The 16,300-nt window shown below is 34.9% G+C and overlaps 1 protein-coding gene across 8 annotated transcripts; it reads left to right on the top strand.

The window, feature by feature from the left end:
- Window positions 1-1,702: 1,702 nt before the first annotated feature.
- On the top strand, window positions 1,703-12,498 carry LOC142615793 (protein FAR-RED IMPAIRED RESPONSE 1). 8 transcript variants are annotated; one of them, XR_012840858.1, is made up of 9 exons: window positions 1,707-2,046; window positions 8,129-10,471; window positions 10,594-10,650; window positions 10,967-11,035; window positions 11,133-11,198; window positions 11,350-11,418; window positions 11,520-11,567; window positions 11,652-11,891; window positions 11,966-12,498. XR_012840858.1 is itself a non-coding variant. In XM_075788622.1 (9 exons), exons 3-9 carry the CDS (start codon window positions 8,360-8,362, stop codon window positions 11,712-11,714), a joined length of 2,484 nt encoding a protein of 827 aa, XP_075644737.1. In that variant the 5' UTR covers window positions 1,707-2,046; window positions 5,628-5,764; window positions 8,129-8,359; the 3' UTR covers window positions 11,715-12,498. The 8 variants fall into 8 exon arrangements, 7 of the variants coding, with proteins under 7 accessions (XP_075644742.1, XP_075644740.1, XP_075644739.1 ...); XM_075788622.1 differs by adding an exon at window positions 5,628-5,764 and having other exon boundaries at window positions 11,652-12,498; XM_075788627.1 differs by having other exon boundaries at window positions 1,703-2,046; window positions 11,526-11,567; window positions 11,658-12,498.
- Window positions 12,499-16,300: the final 3,802 nt, after the last annotated feature.

Raw genomic sequence — 16,300 nt, 5'->3', positions numbered from 1 at the left:
GGATTGTGAGTGTGTTTTGTCATGATTTGAAGTTGGTGACAAATATTTTACTTTTAAATTTTTAATTGTGACCGTTGGATTGCAATATGAGATTTATTTGAACCATTGATTTGAATTGATAGGTCTGTAGTCTATAGAGTTAAAGTGATATGATCATGATGTGATGTCTCTGTGGTGTGGTCTGTCCAAAAAAATCAGCGGCATGTGTATCAATGTCATCACTCTGATAAAAAAAAAAAAAAATCATAACCATCCATTTGAAGATTTACACAAGCGGATTTAAAATTGGGAACTTGTGCCCAAAAAGTTGACAGGTTTTGCTCTCCACTACACTTTACCCATTAACCAAAGCTCCTGATGTGACTTTACTTATATGATGTGAGTGCTTGAAGCTGTGTGGAAATTGGTGGGTTGAGTTTATTTTACCAAATATTCGGTCGGGTCGGGTTATTTGGATTTTTTGTTGTGTAACTCGAGACCCGAACCGAATAATCGGTTCCTATTAAAGCAGTATTCGTGACCGGCCCATAGAAGCACTCGGATTCACTCGTGGACTTTCGGGTCGAGCGGGTCGGATATCACGGGTCACTAGACATCCCTAGTTGGAGGTGTCCTAAGTCAGACCACATGTGGCAGCTACTTGGCAGTAACTATCGTGATAGTTATTTCTGTGCATTTATCCTAGGCTGTTGGGGCTGTCAACAGCAGAATGTGTATTTTTGGCTTAGAGAATTTCGTGTGTATTTTCCAGGCTTCTTCTATACTTAATATTGAGTAATAAAGGTTGGGGTTGGTGCCCTGTAAATACTGTGTGTGTGTGTGTGTGTGTGTGGAGTGTTGGTTGAGCCTAACTCAGGGACTTAGTGCCATCACAAGCAAAAAATTTAAAAGAAAAATTGACCCTGTGACAATAAGGGAAGTTAGGAGATTTTCAACTTGTTACCAAACATAGGAAAATAAGATAGTTTTATAAAAAAATGTTTTTTTTAAAAAAATAACTTATTTTCTAAAAAACATTATGGTTGAAACAAACAGAGTTAAGTGTAATAAGAGCATCTCCAATGGCTTCTTTAAAGCCAATTTTAGAGAGAAAACACCCTCAAAACCCACTCCAAAAGCTTCTCCATCTCCATTTTTTAGATTAGAATTGCTAGAGTGCTTCTCTACAAGTAAAGAACACTGTAACTTTTACTATTTATAATTCAAATGTTTTTTTTTTCTATTATAATAATCAGGTATTGAATAAAAACATATTGGAAGATGTGTAATTGTTAAAAAAAGAATAAATAATAAATAAAAAATGAATGAAGAAATAATATTTAAATGAGATGTAGAAAATGATAGAGAATTTGTTGAAAAATATATTTAAAAAAGTGGGTAGATTAAAACTAAATATCATTGTTCACCGTCTAAACAGTACAAAAATTTAGATAAATTATTGAAGATAATCTAATTTAGCCAAAATTTTATTAATAATCATTGCAATATGTAAAAAAATAAAATAAAATAAAAAGTTACATACAAACACGCGCCACGCATGTGTGAGAAAGAACGGTACACGCACGCACGCGTGAGCAATTTTTTTTTTTGTAAACCACGCGTGAGCAATGACATAGTGTATTTTGTCTCCCTATATAACCAAAACGAGGAATGCATAGGCTTATTTTCCAAATAAAGAAACCGACACATCCCTTTGGTCTCTTCCATGGCCGACGCGCCGAGCTAGCAGATCAATATTAGACCCAGAAACCAAAAAAAGAAAAAAGAAAAAAGAAAAAAAAAGAAGCCTCTTTTTAAACCCAAAAGCGAGTGACACAAAAAAAGCGAGTGACATTAAGTAATTATAGTCCCTCTCTTCTCTTCTCTTATCTTCTATTCTATTCTCTCTCTCTCAGTCTCAGCAGCTACATCTACATCTTCGACCTCTCGCGAGTGAGATTTACTCCCAAAACCTAAAACTCACATTTCCCATTTTCCGAAACGCTCTTCCCCCACTCGCGCTTACAGCTTACAAACCCCACTCGCTCTCGCCCTGTTTTTTTTGAGGTCTGAACTTTAAATTCTCTTTTACCTCCTTTTATTTTTTTTATGCTGTTACTGTCATTTTTGTTTCTGTTTTGTTTGATAATATTACCATGATGATGACACCCTTCTTTTTTTTTTGTTAAATTATATTGTGTTTGGTTGTTGGGAAAGTGTGGGAAAAGAAAGAAAGTGGGTAATTCAATTTTATTTATTTTATAATGTATTGTTATCATCTGAACCTGAGAGAGGTGGAAGCAACCACCTCCACCAGTGGAGAGCTATTGAAAGCTTTGGTTTTTAATGGGTTTTGGGTGATACTTAATTTTGTGAAGCATTCATTGGTTTTGTTGGGAAACAAGCAGAGGGTTTAGAAGTTCTAGAAATGTGAACTGGGCATTGCATCTATCTATTTACTTGTTGATTTTTACTCGGGAAGTCCAATAAGAAATTTATCACTTAAAAATTAGATTGGCAATGCAAAAATTACCATGCAATGACTATGTTATTAATGTTATAGCTCTGAGCCTGAGATCTTAGGTTCTACATTTCCTAACTATATGAACAATTTGAACCGGTCCATTGTGCTGGGGGATACCATGTAGGGTCCATTTGTACAACTCCAACATTACTTTGTAAGAAGCATTGTCTTTGGCAGTCTTAGAGAAACAACCTAGTCATCATCTGTTGGGGATTTGGCTTCTATGAAGCATGGACACTTTCTTGAAAATTTAAGACACGGCAATAAATTAATGAATTAATATCTTTTGGTCTTGTAACTCCCTAACTCTTCATTGGCAAGATATTGTCCTCTTTGGGTGTGATACAAGTCTCTCTCTCAAGGTTTTAAGGGTCTCTTGCTAATTAGAGTCCAAGGCCCTCCATATAAGGCTTAGGACACCCCCTACCTAATCAATGTGGGACTAAGTCAAGATTTGGTTCTCCCTCCCCTCACCCCAGTTAAGAAGCCTCTTAAAACCTTGAGGGAGAGACTTGTGTCACTCCCAAAGAGGACGGTGTCTTGCCCATGAAGAGTTGGGGCGTTACATGTCTAACATGGACAAGCCAAGGGTTTCGAGTGTCTGTACTTCTTAAGTTTGGCTTTAACCCCAATCAAATAGAGTTCAAGTGATAAAGTTTTTCATAAAGAAGGAATAAAGGTTTTCTTCTCTGTGTGTATGTGTTGTTCTCTGATCATAAATTTAGAATATTTCCTATTATATTTTTACCATATTGGACTATGTGCAAAAGTATTTGAGATTGATTGTATATCGTATTTTCCCTGATTAATTTGTTTAGGATTCATAGCTGACCCCATAGTTTTGGGACAGCCTTCATTGTTGTTCTTGATGATGATGATGTATACATGGCATATTTTGATGAATATCATCTTATCAAAAATTTTTTTTTTTTTGATGAATACCATATGCAATATGGCATTGCATATAATTTATCTGCTTATGAGGTTGTTTTGTTTAGTAAATGAAGTTTTAGCTTATATAGTAATTTCTTATGTGGTATAAATCTTTATTAAGTGGAGAATGATTGTGGTGCACTGCTGTTGCATTTGTAAAACAATTTGGTGTCTTGGACCTCTTGGTTGATGATGGTCTTCTATTTCACTGTCCAATAACAGCAAATATTTGGTCATATTACTTGGTCTGTTTGGGTTCATTATGTATTTCTGGAAAGGACAGTTTAGTTTTCATGGTAGTGGTGAAATTTGGAATGCTATTCCACATTCTCTTATGAGGTCTATTTGGAGAGAACAGATTAGCTGGACATCTGATAGTATCGAACATTCTCTAGTATCCCTTAAGTCTTCTTTCTTGATATTAATGCTTAACTAGATGTCGGCTTAGGCAGTGTGCCCTTTTTTTTTTTCCTACTCTTGTCTTTATTAATTGGATTGCATAAAATTTTGATTATTATTTTTTCAGGGACTCTTTTGTACACATCCTGTGTGCTTTGAGCCTTTGATATCTCTCTTTTTGATCAAGTATGTACTTTTTTTCTGAATTTGATAAAGCATTTACTGATCATAAAAAAACTCTTTTAATTGAACCAGTTTGTTTTTTTAACAAATCTAGTAAGACAAGAGTTAGGAATTACCTAGAGTATTATAGCTCAATTGACACCTTTTAGTGTTTCTAATGGAGACGTCTAGGCTTCAAATCCTCCCTCCCCCAAATATTGAATTATCCATAAAAAAAGAAAAGAAAAGAAAAAAAGATGGGGGTTAGGAAGTGTGATTGGTGATTGAAATGGTGGGTAAATTATCGAAGGGTATAGAAGCAAAAATTATGAAGGCAGCACCTGGTTGATCAGCCATGAAGAAGCCATAAGCATGGGGTTGGGCAATTTTCCAAATGGACACAATTTTTGGCCTTAGGATTCACTTTTTGCACTTCTTTGTTTTTAGATTGCGGTAAGGCTATGCTTAGGTAATCTTAACATAGAGATCCTAGTGTTCTGTATCACGATATGTGGTCTCAACACTTATAAACCCTTTAGAAATGATGAAATTACAAACTTATCTCATTCTGTCAATAGCTCTGGCTCAAATGACACTTTCTCCTCCCACAAGAATGGGTAAAAGGTGAGGTTGTGGGTTCATAACTCATTGGTTGTGTTTGTAACATACCAATGAAACAATTTCTTTCATCCCATATATATATATATATATATATATATATATATATATATATATAGATGGGTTCAAGTTACACCTGGTGTAAGAGTTACACCATTTTTAAACCATAGATTCGAATGTGATCTAATGGTAAATAAGACACTACTTGACATGTCATCAATATTATTAATTTCTACCTACCTTCACCTCATTTATTTCTTTATTTTCTAAACTCTATATCCTCCCTAATTCCAAAGTTCTTCATCTTCTCTCTCTAAACTCTCCTCCTCCTCTTCCACTTCTCCCAGCTTGGTTGCGTTGGTGGCCATAAACCAACTGGGTCCAGCATAATAGAATCATTCAGCCTTCCATTCTGATGCCATCGGCCCCAATGATGGTTTCTGCTTAGCTCCATCGGTGACCTCGACTGCCACATAGGATGGGACATCAATTCAGCCATATAATAGGTGACTCTTATTAAACACGCAGCGTGGGATACCGATCCAGTCATATATAAACTATATAAATGCCCCCAACACAGATATTTGAGTGCGGCTTGAATGTGCTAAAGGACTACCAACAAGCACAGGAGTCAGGACTGCAAGACAATCACTGCTCATGAAGAACCAGCATCTGGCAGCTAGAATTGGATGACATGTTAATGGGTTTACTTGTAGGAAAGTTAGTTTTGCAAGATGTGATATGCAAAAAGCATACCCATCAGTTATTGGTTCTCTTTGCAAACAATTGTAACAACAAACCATGGTAGTATATCTCACTTGTATTCATACATATTTTTCTCATTTAATAAATGAAAATTTATATATTTTTACTTTAAAAAAGGTGAGCCTTATAAAAATATGCGGTCAGCTGAATTGTAAAAGAAAAAGACTGAATAGAAAAAGGAAAAAAAAAAACCCCTTCTAATCAATCTTTTGAAGTACCGTGAACTGAAGTGGTAAAAATTCTGCAGTGTGGGGCAGTTAGCTTCTGATCAGCAGGGGCAGTGGAGAAGGAGGAGGAGGTGAGTCTAGAGGAAAACAAAAATGAAGAACTTCAGGAATAGGGAGAGACAGAATTTTGGAAAATATAGAGATAAATGAGGTGAAGGTAGGTAGAAATTAATCATATAGATGACATGTCAAGTAGTGTCTTATTTACCGTTAGATCTCATTCAAATCTACAGTTTAAAAGGTTGCAACCCTTGTGTAACTTGAACTCATCTTTTATACATATATAACATTGATAAAAATGGAAAAACTTGTTCTTGATTAATTTGAGTACTTTGGAATCATGTAATTTGAAGAAAAAAGAGTATGATAGCGAATGGAAGGTATAGATGTTCAGTTGTTTAAACATGATATGCATGTTTATGACCATGTGTCAATGCCATAATGTCACAGATAAGCTTTATGGACCATGAGTTGAATTAATTTATCATGTTACATGCACTAAGGCGTGCATTTTCTCATTTCATTTTGATGTTGTTTCTAATCCCATATATATATATATAAGCTTTTAGATTATTTTTGTGTCATTGTGTTTTCGATGATATTGACTCTTTTCAATTTTCAGTTGTAAGATTTTTTTTTTTGGGTGGGAATCTTTATCTATGGCGATCTTTGTCAAACTAAGAGTTTGAGTAAAGTTCAAAGCTTCAAACCATTGTTCATGCTCAGAAGCCTAGTTTATCTTGGCTAAATGATAATTTTGGTCACTATCATAAATAAAAATCCTGAAATTAATTGTGTGCATGAATAAAACTTTACATAAGGAATTTATGTTTAAATAAAATTTCAAATTATGTTTTAGAAGAATCATTTCCATGTATTGTTGGGGGCAGATTGTATCTCATTGGGTAAAGGACACTTTAAAATGTTTGCCTTGTGCTTTGATCTCTTCATCGACCTAAATAACAACATTAGTGCCCTTAAGGTGGGCATCCTATTCTTCTGGCTTGCTAATGGTTTTCTAGTAATGAATGACAATTGGGTTTGACAACCATTAGGGGTTTGTCTATAAACCCTGGCATAAAAATATCTACTGATGGGTCTAGTTTTGCATTTGGCTTTAAGGCCGCAGAATTGTCCTCACAAATTTCGTCCTGTTTCTTTAGTGCTCTATTCAATAAAATTATAGTTTATATTGCTACAAAAGCCACCACAAACTTCTATGAAGCAAAATAGATTGTGAGTGTCACTTTATATAGGTGCCTGAAGAAGCTTGGGATTGTAATATTGGATTAGATGTTAAGGCCATATTGTTAATATTCCTTGAGTTACTATTGTAATTCTTTCAATTGAATATGGCCTTTAATTTTAAGCTCTGGAGCCTTTTCTTGACAAGTCTTATAATTTCCTGTTTTGGATTTTACAACCACTGATTGGAATCTTGATTTCAATTCTGTATATGCACCTGAAGTCCTGTTTTGAATGGAATATAAATGATTTTCAGGAAAGTTTCAGTTAAAACGGTGCACTATAGTTTTCTCTTTTGTTTTTAACCATCTTTTTAAAGAATAAAAAATAAAAAGAAAAGTTGGAAAGATGTACAAGGGAGCTGTAGGTTATAGAAAACAAAGAATTGAAAAGGAAAATAATGATTAAAAAAAGGAATTATTGATTGGATCATGACTCGAATTTAGATTTGGTATGGATAAAAGACCTTCCTATGTTATATTGTGATCATTAGGAAATCATTCTCATGTTTATATGGTAATGTTCATAAAAAAATGTTTATATGGTAACGAGGAAAAGAAAATATCAAATCTGAAACTAATTGGTGGGAGTGGGATGTTGTTTAGAGGAATCCAACCTTGGAGGTTTTACCAGAGTTATTTCATAATAGTAATTTGGAGATAATCAAGTGAAGTATTTAGTTCACTGCTCAAGTTCTGGAGACTCTGGATTTTTATATCAACTGGACAAACCATCTTATCCAATATTCTTAAGAGCATCAGAAGTACTAATTAGGTTGATGTGTCTAAGGACATTACATGCTTTAAGTGTGGACATGTTTATTTTTTGCCACTTTATCTGATGTTATAAAAATGCTACTTCTACCCAAATAAAGAATATAAAGAGTATGGTGGTAGTGTAGTTTGAACTGACATCTTGACTTAATAATGATGTTTACTTGTTTAAAATTACTCATGAGGGAGCCAATTTTTAATACTTCTCATATGGATATATCTATATGAGTAACTATTTCCAATTAGGTTTAAGGTGAAGGTAATTTTCAACATAAAATTCAACTTGGAAGTGCTCTTGAAAATCCCTTAAAATTATTGTGCATCTCTTTTTGGTGGGGTAGCCTAATTTTTTTTCAAGGGCTTGGTTCTTAATGACATTTAGAATTTTTTGAGGAGAAGGTCAAAGATGTTTTGACAATTTTGTTTGTGTGCATTGTTTTCTAAATTTCTATGATTAGTTCTTTCTTCTTCTTTTTTAAATTATTTTCTTTGTGCATCTTCAGGTCTAAAATTGGAAAGACTGGATGTTAGGGAAAAGGTTATTTTTAGCTTGCTGCTTGATTTTGGTTTCTGGGAGGCAAAGGTAGCTTGATTCAAACCCAAGGTATTAATGAGATGAAGACCAGAAAAGTTGAAAGCTCCAAAACCCCCTTTTCCCTCTTCATGGAAACAAATGATAAATTACCTTTTGCTGAACAATAAGGACTACCAGGATTCAAAGTGCAGTTGATACTATGGTGGACTGTCAAGACAATGTGCTTAGCGCCAGAGTGAACGAAAACATGGGTGATTTTGTGGATGAAGTGCATAACAGAGATGTTGGGGTTGTTAGTTCTCCTAAAAGGGATGTTACAATGTTTGAAGGGGATACAGATTTTGAGCCACGCAATGGCATTGAATTTGAATCACATGAGGCAGCATACTCATTCTATCAAGAATATGCCAAATCTATGGGATTCACCACTTCAATCAAAAACAGTCGTCGCTCAAAGAAATCAAAAGAATTTATTGATGCTAAATTTGCATGTTCCAGATATGGAGTCACTCCAGAATCGGATAGTGGGAGTAGTCGGCGACCAAGTGTGAAAAAGACAGACTGCAAAGCCAGCATGCATGTGAAGAGAAGGGCGGATGGGAAGTGGATTATTCATGAATTCATAAAAGAGCATAATCATGAACTTTTACCTGCTTTAGCATATCATTTTCGGATTCACAGAAATGTAAAGTTAGCTGAAAAGAATAATATTGACATTTTGCATGCTGTTAGTGAACGGACAAGAAAGATGTATGTCGAAATGTCTAGACAATCTGGTGGATATCAAAATCTTGGGTTTCTTCAGGGTGACATAAATTATCAGTTTGATAAAGGCCGTTACTTGACATTGGATGAAGGAGACGCCCAAATTATGCTTGAGTACTTTAAGCGTATCCAAAAGGAGAATCCGAACTTCTTTTATGCAATGGATTTGAATGAAGAGCAGCGTTTGAGAAATCTGTTTTGGGTTGATGCCAAAAGTAGGCATGATTACATCAGTTTTAGTGATGTTGTTTCTTTTGATACCTCCTATATCAAAAGCAACGATAAATTGCCATTTGCTCCTTTTGTTGGGGTGAACCATCACTTCCAGTCCATGTTGTTTGGATGTGCGTTGGTTGCAGATGAGACTAGATCAACAATTGTTTGGTTAATGAAGACGTGGCTTCGAGCAATGGGTGGGCAAGCTCCCAAAGTGATAATCACTGATCAAGACAAAGCCTTGAAGGCAGCCATTGAGGAAGTCTTCCCAAATACACGCCATTTTTTTTCTCTTTGGAATATATTGGAAAAGATCCCTGAAACTCTAGCTCATGTGATAAAACAGCATGAGAATTTTTTGCCAAAGTTTAACAAGTGCATTCTCAAGTCATGGACAGATGAACAGTTTGACATGAGGTGGTGGAAAATAGTTACTAGATTTGAACTTCAAGATGATGAATGGATACAGTCATTGTATGAAGATCGAAAAAAGTGGGTGCCTATTTATATGGGGGATTCTTTTTTAGCTGGAATGTCTACACCTCAGCGTTCTGAAAGTATGAATGCTTTCTTTGACAAGTACATTCATAAGAAAATTACTCTCAAAGAGTTTGTGAAACAATATGGGACAATCCTACAAAATAGGTATGAAGAGGAAGCCATAGCAGATTTCGATACATGGCACAAACAGCCTGCATTAAAATCTCCTTCGCCTTGGGAAAAACAATTGTCAACCGTTTACACTCATGCAATTTTTAAGAAATTCCAAGTTGAGGTTTTGGGCGTAGTTGGCTGCCATCCTAAAAAAGAAAGTGAAGATGGAACAATTACTACTTTTAGGGTTCAGGATTGTGAGAAGGATGAATATTTTATGGTATTGTGGAATGAAACAAGGTCAGAGGTTTCTTGTTTCTGTCGTTTGTTTGAATACAAAGGTTTCCTTTGTAGACATTCGATGATTGTTCTCCAAATTTGTGGTCTTTCAAGCATTCCACCCCATTATATTTTGAAGAGGTGGACAAAAGATGCAAAGAGTAGGGAAACAGTGGTTGAAGGAACAGAAAGGATACAGACTAGGGTGCAGCGTTACAATGATTTATGTAAAAGAGCCATTGAATTGAGTGAAGAGGGATCATTATCTGAAGAGAGCTATAGTATTTCTTTTCGGGCACTAGTAGAAGCTCTGAAGAATTGTGTGAATGTGAATAACATTACGTTTAGTGCTGCAGAATCTAGTGGCAATGCTCTTGTTCTTCGTGAAGAAGAGGAGAGTCGAGGAAGCTTAGGAGCTAAAACAAGTAAGAAGAAAAGTACATACAAGAAAAGAAAGGTTAGTTCTGATGTTGATGGTTCATGTGCTTATATTTTTATTTCTTGTAATGTTTCTATAACTAAATGTATTTTTAAAAAAAGAAAAAAGATTTGAATAATGCCTCTATATTCTAATTCCAGGTACCAGCAGAGCCAGATGTTCTACTTGTTGAGCCACAAGACAGCTTACAACAGATGGTTTGTCTAATCTTCATTCTGGTTATGATCTAATTAGAATGCTCAAACAGAATGTTTAGGATCATAATAAAAATGATATTACAAATTAAATCAAATGTGACGCATTCTGTATCAGGAACACCTAGTGCTGCAAATTTATTCAAATTCTAAATATAAAATGTCAAATCTTGTTGGAAATGGGGCTAAATACATAGTTGTGATCGAAAAGAAGTGAAAAGAGTTTGTGCATTTTTTTGGTTGCTTGGGACAATAGAAGTTCTGCATCTACCTGCACTGATTTAACTGATCAATTTCTCTTGGGCTTTCATTCTTGTAGGATAATCTAAGCTCAGATGGGATGACCCTTACTGGATATTATGGTGCCCAACAGAATGTGCAAGGACTGGTACGTATGATTACCTTGGGCTATTTTACATAATCCAGGGTTTTGCAGTTGTTGTAAAAAATGCACTGATGTTAATTATTATACTTGTACATGGTAGCAGCTGAACTTAATGGAGCCACCTCATGATGGGTACTATGTAAATCAACATAGCATCCAGGGGCTGGTAAGTCATTATAAATTTAATACCATGATATATATATTTTTTCAATAAAGGTCATTATTGAAGACCTTGATATGCTTACCTAAAGTAACCATGTATGTGTTTTTTTTTAATTTTAATTTTTTTTTTAATATTATGATTCATATGCTTGTAGGGTCAATTGAATTCAATAGCACCTAGCCATGATGGTTTTTTTGGGACTCAACAAAGCATTCATGGGCTGGTATAGTATTTATAATCACATGATAAATTGTTGAGAAATATGGTTAATGTAAATGTCATTCATGTGATGAAACTTCCTCAATTATGCTTTCATTCAATTAGGGGCAGTTGGATTTTCGACCACCAGCAAATTTCAGTTATAGCCTTCAGGTTAGTTTGCAACATGGGACAGTTATATTGATTGAACTGCACTTTTTCAGACATGGTTTTATTAATTTGTGTTTCTGACACTAGTTGCAGGATGAGCCCCATTTAAGAACTACACAGTTGCACGGCAGTGCTTCGAGGCAGGCATGAGGAAGAAACATCTTCCATGTTGGCTGCAGAGATAGTTGCCTCATGGAGGTGGCTAAATCTATACCCAATGTTATGTTGGGTAACTGGAATGGTAAATCCATGAAGTGGTTCCAGATCCTTTACCACTTCAGTTTCCTGTTCAGATAAAAAAGAAGCCAAATGCATGAACAATTGAAGGTAAAAGATTTCCTGTATATTTATGGGGGAAGTTACTTTGTGGAATTTTAACCGTGGTTATATTTATTCCCCAGAAATGACATAAGAAAGGAAAGACAAAATAATCCTATTTTATGCCCCATAGTTTAGCTGTGCTGAAATCACAATTCACAACTTGAGGGCAGGACCAGATTACTCCTGCTGCAGGAGTAATCTAGATCAATTCAGTGGATCCATCTCTTTAAGGAACAGAATACTTGTAAGCCATTAGAAGAATAAAATTAATGCTTTTTGTGGAGAAACATACTTCTAATGGCTGAGATGCAAAGGATGTCTTTGCCTGGGTGCCAAGTTAAAGAAAATACTTTTCCTTGTCCTTGTGCATTGTAGAATTACTGCAAAAGGCTCTTTGTAAATGCTCCATGTATCATTATGTTTGAAATTGATTTAGTTCTGTGGATTAGACCTGCTCCCGCCCCTGTCAATCTTCACTGGATTGTATTGGCAATCAGTTCTGTAAGATGTGTATGTTCATGCAGGAAGTGGCAAAATGGACATGTTTTTGTTCATGAAGTTCCTCAGTTTCCCCTAGTGGAAATCAGTTATTAAAAGCGGGTTATGATGTTTTGTATAATCCTTTTTCTGATTAATATCTTTCTCATTTTTTAAGTTTTGAAATTTAGTTAGTAATGGGGTTTTTTTTTGTGTCCACAATACTAACTGATGGATCAAAAAGCACAGTTTGTTTAAGCATTTGTAGGCTTGTAGCACTAATAAAGGATGCACTTGCAGTAGGTGGATCAAAGAATTTAATTTGAGCATCAGAATCAAACTTTTTAGGAGCATCCAGACATTTATATTTGGTCTGTAATCATGTTGGTTCTACAGTGTTGATGGTCGAGGGTAAATATTAGGGAATAGGAGTGTATTAACTACTCAGTGGCATGGGTAGTAGGGTTTCTTAACCATGAACCCAAATCCAAGATCGGAAGCAAAATTTAATGTTCCATTCATAGGGCATCGTGCAACTGGTGTCATTTAGATTCGTATGTTACGAGGACCACTTCAATTCGATGGTATCCTCCTCTCTCTCGTTGAAGGCATTCATTAGGTTGGATGGTCTCTTCAATCGGTTTGGAGCTAAGCTTTTTCTGTTTCATATGTAAGTAATAATGGGACACTGTAACTAGATGTTAGGGGATGAGAAATTGACTCTTAACCCTAAAAAAAGGAAATACCTTATATTTGTGATAAATGTTTGGGCTAGGGAGAATCAATCAATTTTCTTTAAAAAGATAAAAAGAAAAAGAAAGAAAGGAGAGGAGAGAATCCTTCCCTTCGGCCTTGGTACCCTTCTTATTAGAGAGGAAGAAATTTTCAAAATGGGTTATTAATATGTCTTACCTTTCCACCTCATTAAAGTTGTGCGAAAAACCAGTTTCTCCAATAAAGAGGACTAGAGGAGCGTGTATTTAACCTAGACTCTGTTTTCATAATGGAAAGTTTTAAATAGTCTTAACCTACCAAATTACCCTCGATTTGTAATGCTCTTGACCAAAGGAATCTAACTGGAAATGGGTTTGGAAAGTCAACTTCATTCCAAGAGCTATCACATTCCTTAAATTTTTTTTCCATTTAGCGTTAATTTTCTAAGAATATCGTTAGTTATCCTGTTGCAAAACAAACTGGGAAACTAGCATCTAGAGTTTTAAAAACTCGAGACCCAAGTAGTGCAATCTGATGTGGAAAAAATTCCATGCAGAACTCGAGTTTTAGAAACTCGAGTTCCACCATTTTTCCCTTTTAGATTAGCCTTCGTCTTCTACTTCTTCTTCTCCTATTTTTTCAGTGGATCTCCAACCCTCAAACGGAGGCAACCCATTTCACCAAGAACACAAGCAGTGACACCCACCAACTCTTCTATTAGAACCTTGAAAGCAAATTGTGGATCTGCATCAACCTAGAATCATTACCAAAATCATTCCCATCTCCTCCTGCTCCTCCACTCCACTCCAGCCTCCATTACTGCCGCCACGTTCGATCTGACAATAAAAAGATCGGAAATGGAGCGAGGCAGCTTGAGCTTCCCGAAGTCCACCACAGGCATGGTGAGGTAGACACAGAAGAGGCCAGCGAAGAAGATGAAGAAGACGGAGAGCGAAGAATGATTTCCCATCAAGTCAAAGGGAATCGGTCCAATTTAGGCCTCTTGGCGGAGGGCGAATCGTCCCCATTCTCTTCACCTTTGTCTCTCAACACTATCCTGCTCTGCCATCACTGCCGACGCCAGCAAAAGGCAATAACTTGTTGGGATTGATTGTTGCCGAGAGATGATGATGACGATGAAGAACATGGAAGCGAAATTGAAACAGGTGGGGTAGAACCAACATAAATCGAGTCTATAAAACTCGAGTTACAAATCGAGTTTTCAAAACTTGAGATCTACATGGCATAATAGTGTCCAACTCAGCAAGTAGGAAGTGAGTTTTTGAGACTAACTCAAGTTTTTAAAACTTGAGATGCTAGTTTGCAAATTCCTTTCAAACCTGTGTTAACTTACTATATTATATGCCCTCACTATGCTAGTCTCAAATATTTCCTTTGGTTAGCTCGACAATCAAAGAGCTCATAAACACTTTCAGCCATAGTTATTAAACCTAGATTGGATGTTGACCCAATTTTTGAGCTAGGTCACTGGTTCAACCAGCAAGTCACTGGTCGAACTACAAAGTCAAATAATATATACATATATAAAAGTAAGTTTAAGAAATCATACTATGAATATGTAAATTAACTATTACAATTTACAATCATTAATTATTTAATTTTATACCTAAAAAGGTTAATATAATAAAAAGAATTCTTATAGTGTTTAATTTATATTTGCAAGTAAACTTAAAGGCAATAAACAAATAAAGTATAAAAAAATCTAAACAAAAAAAGACAAATGAAGTTTTAACTGTTTGATATACTCGTATCGTCATCCTTATGTGGTAATTGGTGGCTAAGTATTGAAGTGAAAAGTGATTTGTTTAGACTTGAGGACAGAAAACTGATGCACAGTAGCCTCGCAGGTTTGGAGAACTGTGAAAAGTGATAGTATAGTGTGAATCCGAAGAGAATAATGCCTTTTTTTTTTTTTCCTTCTTTTAAGTTTCCTCTTGTTTAAATCACCATATTATCACAAATTAAACATTAAAGAGTCAAATGAGTAAACCTATTTATGTAATTTTATGCAATTCACAAACCCAGTCAGGTCAATAAAACCCAGTTGGGTCATACGAGTTGCTTAAAACTCGCTGGGTTTAATCAGTTTTGACTGGATCATGTACTCTTTCGATCCAATTGATCACCCAGCCTGATCTATATATTGGGTCACTGAGTTATTGGTCCGACCGGCCGGGCCGGATTTGATAACCCTGCTTCCAACTCTAAAATATTCCAAAAATCATTATAAAGGTATTGTGCTAAATCAGTTGTGGACATCCTCACTTCATATGTTATGTTATATATTTCACCTATGAGTGCTTTAATTTCTAGTTGTAGATTCTTCTTTCAACACTTTGAGATATTGTGAATTCAAAATACGCACCAAGAATAAAATCATTGCACATGCCTTTTGGCGAAGGCAAGAAGTAGTTGTACGAGATCTTTTGGTATTCTAATTGGTTACCGTAGACTATTTGGTATTTAACTTTCCCTTAATTTTAATTTCCCTTTTTACAAAAGAGGAATCTTTTTTCCAACTTCTGTTGTTGTTGGTTGAGAGGAAAACTTTGATTTTTTATTTTTTTATTTTTACTTTATATTTGCTAACTAAACAATAAAATAGGAAAAAGAAAAAGAAGACAATTTAGGTAAACTATTGCATGACTTCAAATAAAATAAAATGAAGGAAAAAAATTCATGTGACCAATCCTAATTAATTTGCCAAAGATCCCTAATTGATTCTAAAATTTAAGACTAAGATTTTGTTGTTATTATTGTAATTTCGGCTAAACTATTAAGTTAATATTGTAGGTTAGTGTTCAATACCATCCTTAAATTATTGATGATTTCAATTTAAGTTGTTTTGAAAACAATTCAATATTTGCCTTGGTGTGCCATTGCTATCAAATTTAACTATTAAAATTGTATAAATTGTGTATGGTTGGAACCAATTTTTTTTTCTTCTACAAATTGTGACATCAAATTTACTAACAAAAATTAAATTAGATTGTCAATAAATAAGTAAATTTATTCACTGAGACACCAAAGATTAAAAAATGATGTCATGTGTAATTTAAGTTTACATGATATTGACAAATTAAAAAAATTGTCACAGGTTAGCTAGACTAATAAATGTTTATTTTAATAATATTTTGACACATGCTTTTTTTTTTTTTTGCTGAGAGACACATGCATGTTATTCATTTATCTCTTATAAAATA

Source organism: Castanea sativa, chromosome 11, assembly GCF_040712315.1.
Source record: "Castanea sativa cultivar Marrone di Chiusa Pesio chromosome 11, ASM4071231v1".
Taxonomy (NCBI): Eukaryota; Viridiplantae; Streptophyta; class Magnoliopsida; order Fagales; family Fagaceae; genus Castanea; species Castanea sativa.
This window is presented reverse-complemented; position numbering and strand designations above follow the sequence as displayed.

What these genes read in the sequence shown, in the direction of transcription:
- LOC142615793 (XM_075788621.1), top strand. Translation starts at nt 8,360, where the DNA reads ATGGTGGACTGTCAAGACAATGTGCTTAGCGCCAGAGTGAACGAAAAC. An exon ending in AAGACAGCTTACAACAGATG is followed by an intron (nt 10,651 to 10,966) that starts GTTTGTCTAATC and finishes TCATTCTTGTAG; the next exon opens with GATAATCTAAGCTCAGATGG. An exon ending in AACAGAATGTGCAAGGACTG is followed by an intron (nt 11,036 to 11,132) that starts GTACGTATGATT and finishes TGTACATGGTAG; the next exon opens with CAGCTGAACTTAATGGAGCC.